This window comes from Meleagris gallopavo, chromosome 5 (assembly GCF_000146605.3).
Source record: "Meleagris gallopavo isolate NT-WF06-2002-E0010 breed Aviagen turkey brand Nicholas breeding stock chromosome 5, Turkey_5.1, whole genome shotgun sequence".
Taxonomy (NCBI): domain Eukaryota; kingdom Metazoa; phylum Chordata; class Aves; order Galliformes; family Phasianidae; genus Meleagris; species Meleagris gallopavo.
The window spans coordinates 47,047,542-47,059,061 of NC_015015.2; the positions used below are offsets into that span (position 1 = coordinate 47,047,542).

General features: G+C 43.7%; 1 protein-coding gene across 4 annotated transcripts in view; it reads right to left on the reverse strand.

Moving 5' to 3' along the window:
- BCL11B (BAF chromatin remodeling complex subunit BCL11B) overlaps positions 1-11,520 on the reverse strand; it is a 91,293-nt gene that overhangs the window by 45,237 nt on the left and 34,536 nt on the right. For 2 of the 4 annotated variants that reach the window (XM_010711897.3, XM_010711898.3), the window contains exon 3: positions 5,792-6,007. The exons of the other annotated variants lie outside the window; for them this stretch is intronic. In XM_010711897.3, coding sequence (XP_010710199.1) covers positions 5,792-6,007 — 216 coding nt within the window. The remainder of the gene's footprint in view (positions 1-5,791; positions 6,008-11,520) is intronic. 4 annotated transcript variants of the gene reach the window in all.

Below are 11,520 nucleotides of genomic sequence, written 5' to 3' on the forward strand. Positions count from 1 at the left end.
CTTACCCAACCTCTGAAGTCACCAAGCCTAAACCGGCCATCCCTCAGCAAACTACAAGGAAATAAATTCAACCATAGCAATAAGTAAATTATAAGGGCGCTTTCATCCATCTTGTTCCTATATTTTTTAAATTTGATTGTGACCAGAGAACCGCTGGCTGGGAATTACCCTTCCCCCAGCTCGCACATACACCTTTTAAAAATGCAAAATCTAGCCCTCTATTTCAATATTTCTGATGTCAGTGACCAGTGTCGGCTCTCCCCATACAGTAACTGCTTTAAAGCGCTGCATACAGCACTGCATTAAAAATTAATTACACATGCTATTTTATTGATAGTGCATAATGTAATGAGCACCAGCTGTGCTAAACATCCAAACTCCTTTTTAAGACAGCTATAAAAAAAGAAAGAAACTGCACTTCCAAATGCTTCTCCTGTCAGAGGAGAAAAACAGCAACATCTTGGATGGATTTGAAACAGGATTCTTTGATTTAGCTCTCCATTTGGAGCGTTTGAAGAGTTCAGACTCTCGGGCTCAGCATAGTGGTATGCGATCGAGTTAACTCTCTGTTGGAGCCATTGTCTTTACTGCAGGCAATGTTTTCTTGCACCCTTTTGTCTTGAGACTACCAGATTCAGTTCCCCCCATTAATATTGCAATTAAAAGCTTTTCATTTTCTGTGGATGTCTGGAAATTACAGGCATCCAGTTTAAAGCACCTTTAAATATCACTATTGCCCCTGCTGGTTCTTAACTTCGCATAATTAGGACTTACAAAGTTAGAGTGATAGGGAGCCTGCCTGGAACAAAGCCTCAGCCATGCTTAAATTGCCAGCGTTGCTGCCCCATGCAGCACCCTAATTTTGTCTGACTCTTCATTCCCTTAAGGTTCTTTCGTTGCTTCTTGACAAACACACCATCGAGTCAAAAAAGAAGTTTGTGATTAGATCCATCTATTTTGAGTTTAGATCTGAGTTTAATATCTGGTGAGACAGAGAGCTGCACAGACAGACAGGTCACATATGATTTTAATACTCAGATAGATGGGTGAACACAGAGATTGATAGATAGATGAAAAGATAGATGCATACTCACAGACTGATGCATAACAGTTCTTAGCACATACATCTCTCATATAGCCCTGCACTCTGTAAGTACTGTGCAGAAAGTCAATTCTACTACAGCATGCACTAAATATTTCACTAAAATAAATAAATAGACGTAACCATGACTAATAGGGACATCTCTCCTGAACGTTAGCCAGTACTTTAAGCAAACCTTTTTTATGCAGTAAAATGAAACTATACATTTATAAAGGGCATCAGGGTAGCTGCCCTCAGTCTTTGTCTGACCTCAGACACATTCACCTAAAATTCCTCTTTCTCCTCCTGAAAAAGCACCCACAGCCAATCAGAAATTAAATTTTACTTGAGTTTTTTTTTAAGATTCCACTCAGCAAAAAATGAAGAGTAATGGATCAGTCATTGCCCTGAGACTAGATGAGTTAGGAGGTTGTTGTCAGATGAGTTTGCGTTCTCTGCTGTGATTACTGTTTTGTTTTCCACTGACCCTCCTGTGTTAATAAAGCTCAGTCTGGAGAGAACAAAAGTTTTCTTCTTGTCCTAGTAAGAAATGTGCCGAGCACATACCTTATCATTAATATAAAAGTTTCTGAAATAATACTGCTTTCTAGACAGCCTGTATTAATTGCAGCAAGCTTTATACAGCAAGGTGGTCTAATCTAGCTTTTCTTATTGTCTGATTCCAGTTATAAAATGAACACAAAATGAATTCTGTAATATACTTGAAGGAGGGGAAAATATTCTTTTTAAACCTATTATTTACTGACAGGTATTTCTTTTATCTTTACTATTGCCTTAACCTTTGCTAAGAAAACAGAAATATAGCAGTCAGTTGAATTTCAGTAGCCAAATAAATTGATATTAGCTTTACAACATGATCGTGTGATTTTCAGAATGTCCTAATGACAACACAGCTGACTCCTTTAATTAAAAGGAGCTTGTTTCACTTTTCTGAGCTATGGCCCCATGCCTTCCCCTGTTTTAGATCTTCAGCTTCACAGCCCCATCCATTAATCACCACTGCCTATGCCCACTTGCTGTTTTTATGTATGCAACTGAGTATCGTAATTGCTTTCCATCTCCTTCCATCAGTTACATGTGGGAAGGAAGCAGTTTCACTGGTTGGCTGAATGTTTGTGTACTGGGCAGATTTAATTATCTTTACAGAGGTGTATAAAACCCTTGCATATGTGACCAGATCCAAAGATTTTGGATCAGGTATGTATCTGAGTGCAGGCAGAAGGGATAAAGTATCTGTATCACCGAGATTCACTTCATCTTATGCAGATCCAAATTCCTCTCATGAGGCTTTTGCACTGTAGGATCTTCAGGGCAGAGGCTTTTTTTCTTAGGAGAGTACAATGTAAAGTGCCATGCACTTCTGTGCTGAGATTTGCAAAGCTCGTTTCTCGTTAACTTTAATGGGAAACGGGCATCCAAATCTCTTAGGCAGCTTTGACAATTTAAGACTTAATGTACAATATTAATAAATCAGCATCATAGAAAGAGCCTTATGAAGATATATTGTGAAAAAATAGCCCCACAAAAGCCATAGCAGTGTATGTGTGCACACATACAGGCATATACTTTTCTTTACATAATTACGTCTCTTAACAATCATTTGCATGTCTCTGTTGTGCAAAAAAAACCTGTTTGCATTTTACAGTTACTCTTAGCAGTTGCAATTCATTGAAATGAAATAAAAAGCAGACTCAGAAAAGCACCCTAATCTGGCAAGGGGTAAAGCAAAAATGAATGCTTTGCCCATTTATATTTTAGATCCAAGCTACACAATCCCGTGAATTTCATGACTCTATTCCAACTTCTAATTAAATAGGCACTAAAAACATTTAAACAGGAGAACCCGGTTAAGCAGACAGAAGTCGCTGATGTAAAATAAATAAATAAATAAGGAGACTGAGAGAGAAACTATTCCAGTGGCAGGTATTTTAAAAATCACAGAAAAAACAGGTCTTTACCTGCAAATTCCTCACACTGTGGTGCCCTGAACACAAAGAGAGGTACAAAGACAGAAGGGACTACAACCAACGCCCTCAGGAGAAATGCTGGACATCCAAGCAGACTTCCCAGCATCATCCACTGTGACTGAAGTAGCTACCAGCAGCCCCATTCCCTACAAATCACGAACTGCTCTGAGGCAGAAGACTTTCCTCCCATCTGCACATCTAAATGCTACTCAGCTCACTGAGCAATCTTGCGTCCTGGTCCAAGATTGCAAAATGCAGTTTTTACACTTGCAGACCCCAAAATCCACTGGAAGCCTTTATCTTGGGTTCCCAGCACAAAATCGCTGGGACACAAGGGCCTGATTTGGGGATACCTGCAACTTCCAGCCTTCTGGTTCGCAGCCTGCTTGAGGGCTGCACTGAAAAACTCCAGGTCCTGAATTAAATGAATGCTGAAAAACAGGAAAGGTAAGAAATGATGAAGGAGGAGGAGAGGCGGGAACTGTTGATGGCTTTTGTTAAAAGAAGGAAACAATTCCTCAGAAGCAAGAACAGGGCTGACAGAATAAAAGGCTAATCAAGTCAGAGAGACAAGCAGATCTCTAAAGCTGCAGCAAGTAACTATTGCAAATGGCTATATTAAAAAAGAGGGCACAATGCAGGGATCATCCCTAGATTACTAGTCAACACAAAGAACTCACTTTTTTTCATTTCCACAAAACATTTCAAGTGCTAGAAGGATCTTGCAACTCCTACTGCAGAGTTTAAAACACGCCTTGGCTCATTTACTGAGGGAGCTAAGAAAGAGTTAAAAAGATATAATCTCTTTTTCAAGGAAAGAAAATGCTTCTTTCAAGCAGAGATTGACCAACTACTGTCATAAACATGTAGCATGCACTTTGATAAAACCTATTCTCTAAGTGCCACAGACTGCAGCAGTAATTACAGGAAGCCATGATAACAGGTCTCTCTCTCCGCAGAGCTGGCATCCTTCTCCTAGCAAACACACTACTGAAAACTAGCTCCAAAGCGAGAACTGAAAGTATGTAACATACCAAAGCCTCGCCTTCCCACCTCCTTTAATCAGTTCTTCCTTCCTTCCTTTTTAATTTTGCTTCCTTCCCTCCCCACTGGCTATTGGCAGCAGGAGCAGTGGGAAGCCAGCTCACTCTTACAGCTACCTGCCTGCATGCAGTTTGCTTCTGTGAAGGTAGAGCAGGAAAGCGTATCAGCCCCGGTTGTTTCATCAGCTGGGGAGAGCAGTGCACCTATTTCACTCAGTGCCCATCACGCAGAAGAGCACATCTCCACACCCGTCTCAGGTCAGTTGGTCAGTCTGCTGAGGTCGATGAAGCGGAGCCCAACGAACACACACATACCGACACGCTGTATATGGCAGCATGACTAAGTCAGACCAGGTCCTTGGGACATGCTGGTCATGTCACACCATGCCACACATAGCTGCCAGGCCAGCACAAATGTCTGGGCCTCAGTCAGGAGGCACAGGAGCCTGCCTCGTGCACCACAAGCTTTACCAGGGTCTACACAGGACCCCTCTCAGTCTCCTCCCGAGTAAATTTTGTCGCTCCAGACAGAGGGCTTCCAAGATGAAAAACTTTTACTCTTGGTTTATTACAGCAAATTCAGATGCGCAGAGACCTTCCTGTGAGATACAGTACACTGCAGCAGCACAACTGCTTTTGTAAGGAATATATTGAGCATAGTTAACTTTGGCCATCTTAGGGGGAACAGGAGGAGCCATTTGACAAAGATTTTACATGTGACCTCTCTAAATCCTTTGGTCCTCAGACACAATTTTTCCAATATTTTTTGAGCTCTCTATTAAAACTCCATGCACATCAGCATGAATCAAGGCTGCAAGGGCTGGCCCACCACAGTTAGTCTTATTAGTCTAAATGCTTGTAGATTTTGCCACAGCTGTATTTTCATTTAAGCCTTCCCCATTTTCACCTCTCCAGCCTGCAGTTCACCACAGACCCAATCCTACAACTGAGCCATGCTCAGAAACACCCACTGATTTCAAAGAGATCACTGGGTCTGAAATGACGGGGTCTGGCAACAATATGTCCCCATCCTCTCCGGGGAGCTGAGCGTGCCCTCATTTCCACATCACTTTCCCCTCCTCACAGTGACAAAAGTCAGGCATCCAAAAGGAATAAAGGAAAGAAAAAGCTGATGGGGAAGAAGGGAGGGATGCGTGGCAAGTTACCAAGGAGCATTTTCTCAAAGCAAAGGAGAGAAGTGCATGGAGCACATACATCCTGCGTGCACATGGACGCGGAGGAAAGCCTTTAATACAAATGATTAGGGGAAGAAAAAAAAGAGGGGGTAGGGGAAAGACTTCAGATGTTTAATGTTATCCAATTAAGCTTAAAATAAACAGCCCAGAGAGATGAAATCTTGATACCAGGCTATCACATTCTGCGAAGAGTTTCAGACATTTGTTCACAATGTGGCACAAACGGCCCAGCAGCCGCTGGTGACATCTGACGGTGACAAGCAGGAGGGGAGGGACGGGGGAAAGGAGGGAGCGCACACCCCTTCCCGCTCCCATACTCTGCCAGGGTGCAGGGGGCAAGAGGGACAACAGAGGGTGTTTGGGACACTTCCAGTGCCTTCCCCATACAACCCAGAGAAGGCAGTTCTCCCATAGCAAAGATGACATCACTTGGCAGCACTACTGACCTTCAGATAGCAACAACAAAAGAAATGTTTCTATTACCTGACAACTGACAATGACATCCAAATGTACCTGACGTCTCAGTCTGAATCTCAGTCTGAGTCCCGCCAACTGAGACTGCACGTGCACCACAGCAGGGCAGGCTAAGGCAGGGCGGGAGAGAGGCCAGTGCGCGGAGAGGTGACGTGATGACGGATGTGTGAGGGTGGGAGGAGGCAGCTATGGGAGCCCCCGGCAGGTTTGCAGGCCTGGACGGCCCTGGAGAAAAAACAATAGAAAAAACTGTCAGTCGGACCTAAGTTTGAAGGGACAGAGGAGGCATCATCAGGGGGAGCAGGCGAGGCGGGGGCTGGCTGCCTAACACGCTACACTCTCGCTCTGACCTCTGCCTGGGCCCGGCTGAGGCATGCAAGCCTGCAGCAAACTGGGAGGGTGCAAGAAGTGGTCCCGTGAGCCCAGACTGGGCCTGCCTGGGCACGGAGAGGGGCGAAGCAAGGGCAAAGCCAGTCCCAGTGCAGGGAGAGCCAGAGGCGGCAAGCGTCACCACCAGCACTACTCAGGGACCAAATCAAAAGGGAGATTATTGTTTTACGGCTGTGTTAATGCATTTAGCTGACACAAAACCGGGCAGGCTCTCTGCCGAGCTGCTGCTGAAGCGGTCTCGACACGGCAGCACAGACAAAGTGCAGTGACTCTGAGCTCAAATGGCTTCGGAGGGACGCCAGGAGCAGAGCTCCTGGAATGAAGCATTCACGGGCTGCTGTGCTGCCTGCCCGCCTGACCCGCAGCCAGTTGTGCATTCTGCACGCTCCCATTATGCACACTGCTTCCCTGTTGAGCCTGCAAAGAATGGAGCAACCTTTTTCCCGATAGCTAAAAAACAGTATTGTAACTTCCACTAGTATTATTTATTTTTAACCCCTCTAGGAATCACCTGCCATTTCAAAGCTGTCTTTAGACCTCTCTCCTGCTCCACTGGAAATGCTCGCTGCTCCTGGCACTAGTACAGGCAGAGCTCCGCGGCTTAGAAAACTCAGACACAAGCCTTAAATATCAGTGTACACCTGCATAAATACAGACAGGCACAAACAGACATACATGCACAGAGTCAGGAAGACCCACATCTTTGGCCGGTGCAAAAGCAGCAGAAGTTAGAGGAAAGCTGCGAGTACAGCACTGCTCTGTATTCTACCCCATTTATTTAAAACTGCTCCTTCCACTTAATTATTATATAAAGTGAGGCTACTAATCAGAGGCAGTTTCTAAATGAAGATATGTGGTGAAGTGGTCACCATTAAAAAGCTGGCATTTGCCAACAGTTACCACACAGTGGTAGATCATAAACAACAGTTTCCCTTGCATTTACATCGGGAAATACATGTGTTAATTGTGGGGTATCTTTTAGCAAATATTCTCCTTTTCTGGGGGGTGGCAATTTTGTTCTGCACATATGTGCACCTTGCATACACATGCAATGCCATGGCAGCAAGAAGAAATACTTTAACCCATGCTTCCTCCAGCCCTAGAAAAGCAACACTTGGAAGGGAAGCTGTCCACCTCAAGAATCCTGGTTCAGATACTGAGCGTACGTGTTGATCTGACAGCTACACATGTGAAGCAAACAGGAATAGTTCATCCTTGGCACAGCATCCAGCGCTCTAGTCTGCAAGGACTGCATTTGATTTTGCCATTTATCTTAAATGGCTAAGAGACCACCAGTGCAAAACATTTGTGTGAAGCTTTTGCCAAAACCACAAGTGAAGAGTCTAAATTCCCTGTGTAAATACTTGGGCTTCAAGCATCAAGGATAAAATTTGTGCTTTTTCGTGAGCACTGGCTTTAAATAGAAGCCATCTCTGTGGCACATGGAGAAAGGGAGGATCTTTTATTTTGGGGCTCAATTGCTGGCTTTTACAACTGTTTTGATCTCACTGCAAATATTACCCAGGCAGGTAATGATAACTACCATCTAGCCTGTACATTTTGGCGTGCTAGGTACATGCAAATTGATATCAGACATGGATTTCTCTATGTACAGAAGCCACTCTAACATATCGGAATAACGTTCTTTTCCATGAAACAAAGAAAACATAACAAAAATTCCTAACAATTACCTAACAATCGCATCTTCTATTCCTAACATTACAAAAATAACTAGGCAAGGGTAGGCTGAGTTGAGCTTCATAGGTACTCATCCTTGCCAAGAAAGCTGTGATCTTGAAATCTGGACTAGTGTAGGAGCACAGAGCATCTGCATCTTCTGTAGCACCTAGGCATGTCTGTGACTAAGGGCACAGATCCTGCAGTAGCTCAGCCCTTCTTACATTGAAGTGCCATACAACAGCTTTCACTGGAGTTTGGACCCATCATACAGAGGAATCTTATGAAGCCCACCAAGCACACCATCAACCACAACTACACGTGGTTTTAATGTGGAAGTACACAGGTCCTAGCATACGACACTACCCTGAATGTGACTGTATCTCCTCTAGTCCTGGTGGGTCCCATCTTTCTGTTAGTGATGGATTTTATACGATCTACTCAGCCTGGCAATGTTTAAGATGCCTATACTTCCATGATTCTATGCTAAAAGCTCACCAAGAGAGGCCCTCCCTGCTCTTAACCAATACATTTCCTCTAGAATGGAACAGAAATTAAGGTTTCAGACAGGTTTGTAATCCCCTGGAGAAAGGAATCATGGAATCATTTCACTTGGAAGGGACCTTCAAAGGTCATCTAGTGCAACTCCCTTTCAATGAATCCTGTAAGATCCTTCCAACAAACATAGTTGGTCCAAGCCAGCCAGCCATTAACAAATTTATTGGAAGAACCTACATAATCAGGTTGCCAGTGAAGGGATGGAACTGCAGATGTCACTCAGAAGGCCTTTTTCTATCCTCAGAATTATATATCAGGGAATTTAAAATGTGCTAATCTAGTGTGAGAAAGGAAATGAGAAAAAAGGGAGAAGAAGAATAGACAAAGACTCTGGCAGACCTTCAGGAAGTTCCACCACCAATCATAGACAATGATCCTGGGACTGCCAGACCAGAGGGATAAGTCTTCCCCCAGAAGTAAACCAGACAATTCCTTTTTTCTTTGCTACCACTTTAGGGTAGCTTCTTTGTCGCATATAACAGTATTGTCTTCTAGAAACAGACTGAGTGGCAAACCATGAAGAGGGAGATTGTATCCACTTCCCTCAAGGAAAGGAACAGAGAAAAGGAGCACTCCATCATTAGGTGTGTATCACCTCTTTATAGCTATCATAACAGTGGTACTCAGCTTGTGTTTGCTAAGAACATGTCCATGTTTTATCTAACCAGCTCCTCTTCTGTGGTATTTTTCCCCACAGAAGCTCTATTTAAAGCCAAAAATGAACACATTGTTCTCTATGCTTCCTCAACTTTACTGCTGTAGGTAATGGGCATACACAAAATGCGCAAACAGATAACATACACAGATATAGGTAGATAGACAGATGCTATTCTAAGGAGGTGCTAAGAGTTTTCTTCTCAACCCACACAGCACCAAGGGAGGGATTGCAGAGTCTCTGAAACCCTATAGCCAATTGACCACATCACGTTGCACGCTGATTTCAAAAAGCAAACACTCCTGTGAGTCCTTGGCTGTCACAAAGGGAAGAACCACAGTCTGCAAGATAAGAGAGCACATTGCAAGGACAGTGGTGCAATCTTAGGGGCTGATTTGGAAAATCTGAACCAGTTAGGATGAGTGTGCACACAGGTGCAGCTCTTCTTCTCTCCATACACGTTGACATGGCGGGTGAGGTTTGAGTCTCTTCCTGGATCAGAACTGGGAAATTGTTCACCTGCACTGCAGATCTCAATTACATATTCTGCAATCATTCTGCATGGATGCGAGAGGAATTTTGCACGTACCATGAGTGTGGAACATGCACAGAGGCTGTCACAGCACAAATAAAAGATCTGCATTGCTGATAGTAAAGGAGGATTTTGTCCTTATACTTTAAACAGGCTCAGCAAATACTGCCTGCGCATGGCACCAGCTCCCAGGTTGTGTTGCCTTCCCAGTGCTGCTAAGAGAAATTCTTTGCTCTCTGCTATTTCTAAACTTGCAAAGAAGAAAATAAGGTAAATTGGACATGACCCCAGAAGATGGAAATGAGCATAAGAGCCTAGCTGAACACGACAAAAGGCACAATCAAGGCACAAATTGCATCCTTTTGTTGTCCCTCTCCCTGAGCCTAGGCACGACTGGCCATATGACATGGTATACGTAAAACACCGCATTCCTCTGGCACATCTGCAGAAAAGTCCCCAGGCAAAGCACAAAGATGGAGCTGCAAACAGAATTCACAATGTCCCATCTCAGAGTGGGGACCTGATCTTAATTTTAAGGATGTTGCTTTGCATCTCCTGTTGTGTTTAAATGCAGCCAGAGGTAGCTGTGGTGCTGCTGCATCCCTCAGGGTGCTGCGTGCCTGCTGGGAGGGTGGCTGTCTGTGTGCACACACAGACGTGTAAGCCTTTTAACAGCACACACACCAAGTTTTTGTGTGTCTCCACGTGCCTGTCTGGCAATGGAAAATCAATCAATAGCTGGTTAGAGACTAAAGATCAGTTCCATTATTAAAAAACTCTCTTTTAATAAAAAGAAAAACATCTGTTCAGACAGTGAACAGCTACAAATTCAGATTGCAGGCTGCAGCCTCATCTCTGCCCTGTGCCCATCGTGTTCAAGGAGTGTATTGCAGATGCTCTGAGATGAGTTTTACATGTACCATTGCAGCAGCCTTGAACAGACACAGCCAGAAGTGCGAGATCTATTCACCAATCTTTCCAACAGATTTTTTCCAAGCTTTTTCTAAAACAAGTTGTCTCATCTGCATTACACCACCACGGACTGTTCCCACATGATATCATTATCTTTTTACTATGCCTTTCCTTACAAACACCAACAGGACTGACAGAACTAAACGTGCACAAACATACACGTGCACATACACACACATGCACATACACATCAGTAAGACACAAAGACACAAACATTTCCAACAGGAACCAGGAGAGCAATGCATGCACACCCTGCAAGTCCAAACACACACAGCATCCCCAGAGAGGGCAGAAAGACTGCAATACACGCAGACACACTGTTGTACACACTCACACACAGAGCACAGCTCTCAGACACAGACACCTGCACACCAGCCTCTACCAGAGATACTGGAGCAGTTTCCCTGCACCAGCTCCTGATGCTCTGCTGAGACAAAAACTTTACACAAGCTGAAAAGGGAAAGGCTTGTGGGGGAGAGAAGAAGCAGGGCAGTGAAGGGATTTTCGGGTACATTTTGCTCAGGGATTTTTTTTAATTTTTTTATTATTATTTTTTTGGCAGACAAGGATTCCCTTTGAATTGATTTCTTTCTCCCAAGAATTTCCAATGATAATGCGTAAATGAGTCATAGATCAAGAACAGTGACGTGGTGAACAAGAAGGAGAAAGAGCGTATATGAGGGGCACTGGCACAGAAATTTGACAGTACCCCAACTCCCCCCCTTCCTCCCCCCATGCCAAGACATTAATTCTCACAAGTCGGAGAAAATTACTATGCATGAATGCAAAAAGCATGATCAGGAGTAATTAACATGGCTTCATATGCAAATTTTATTAATGCAGAAGTACAAAGTCATTATGCAAATGAAACTTACGTCAACTCTCTTGACAAATATTCATCTCTAAAGCTCAAGTTTCTCCTTCCTAATTTTTTTTTTTTTAATTTTTGGTGTA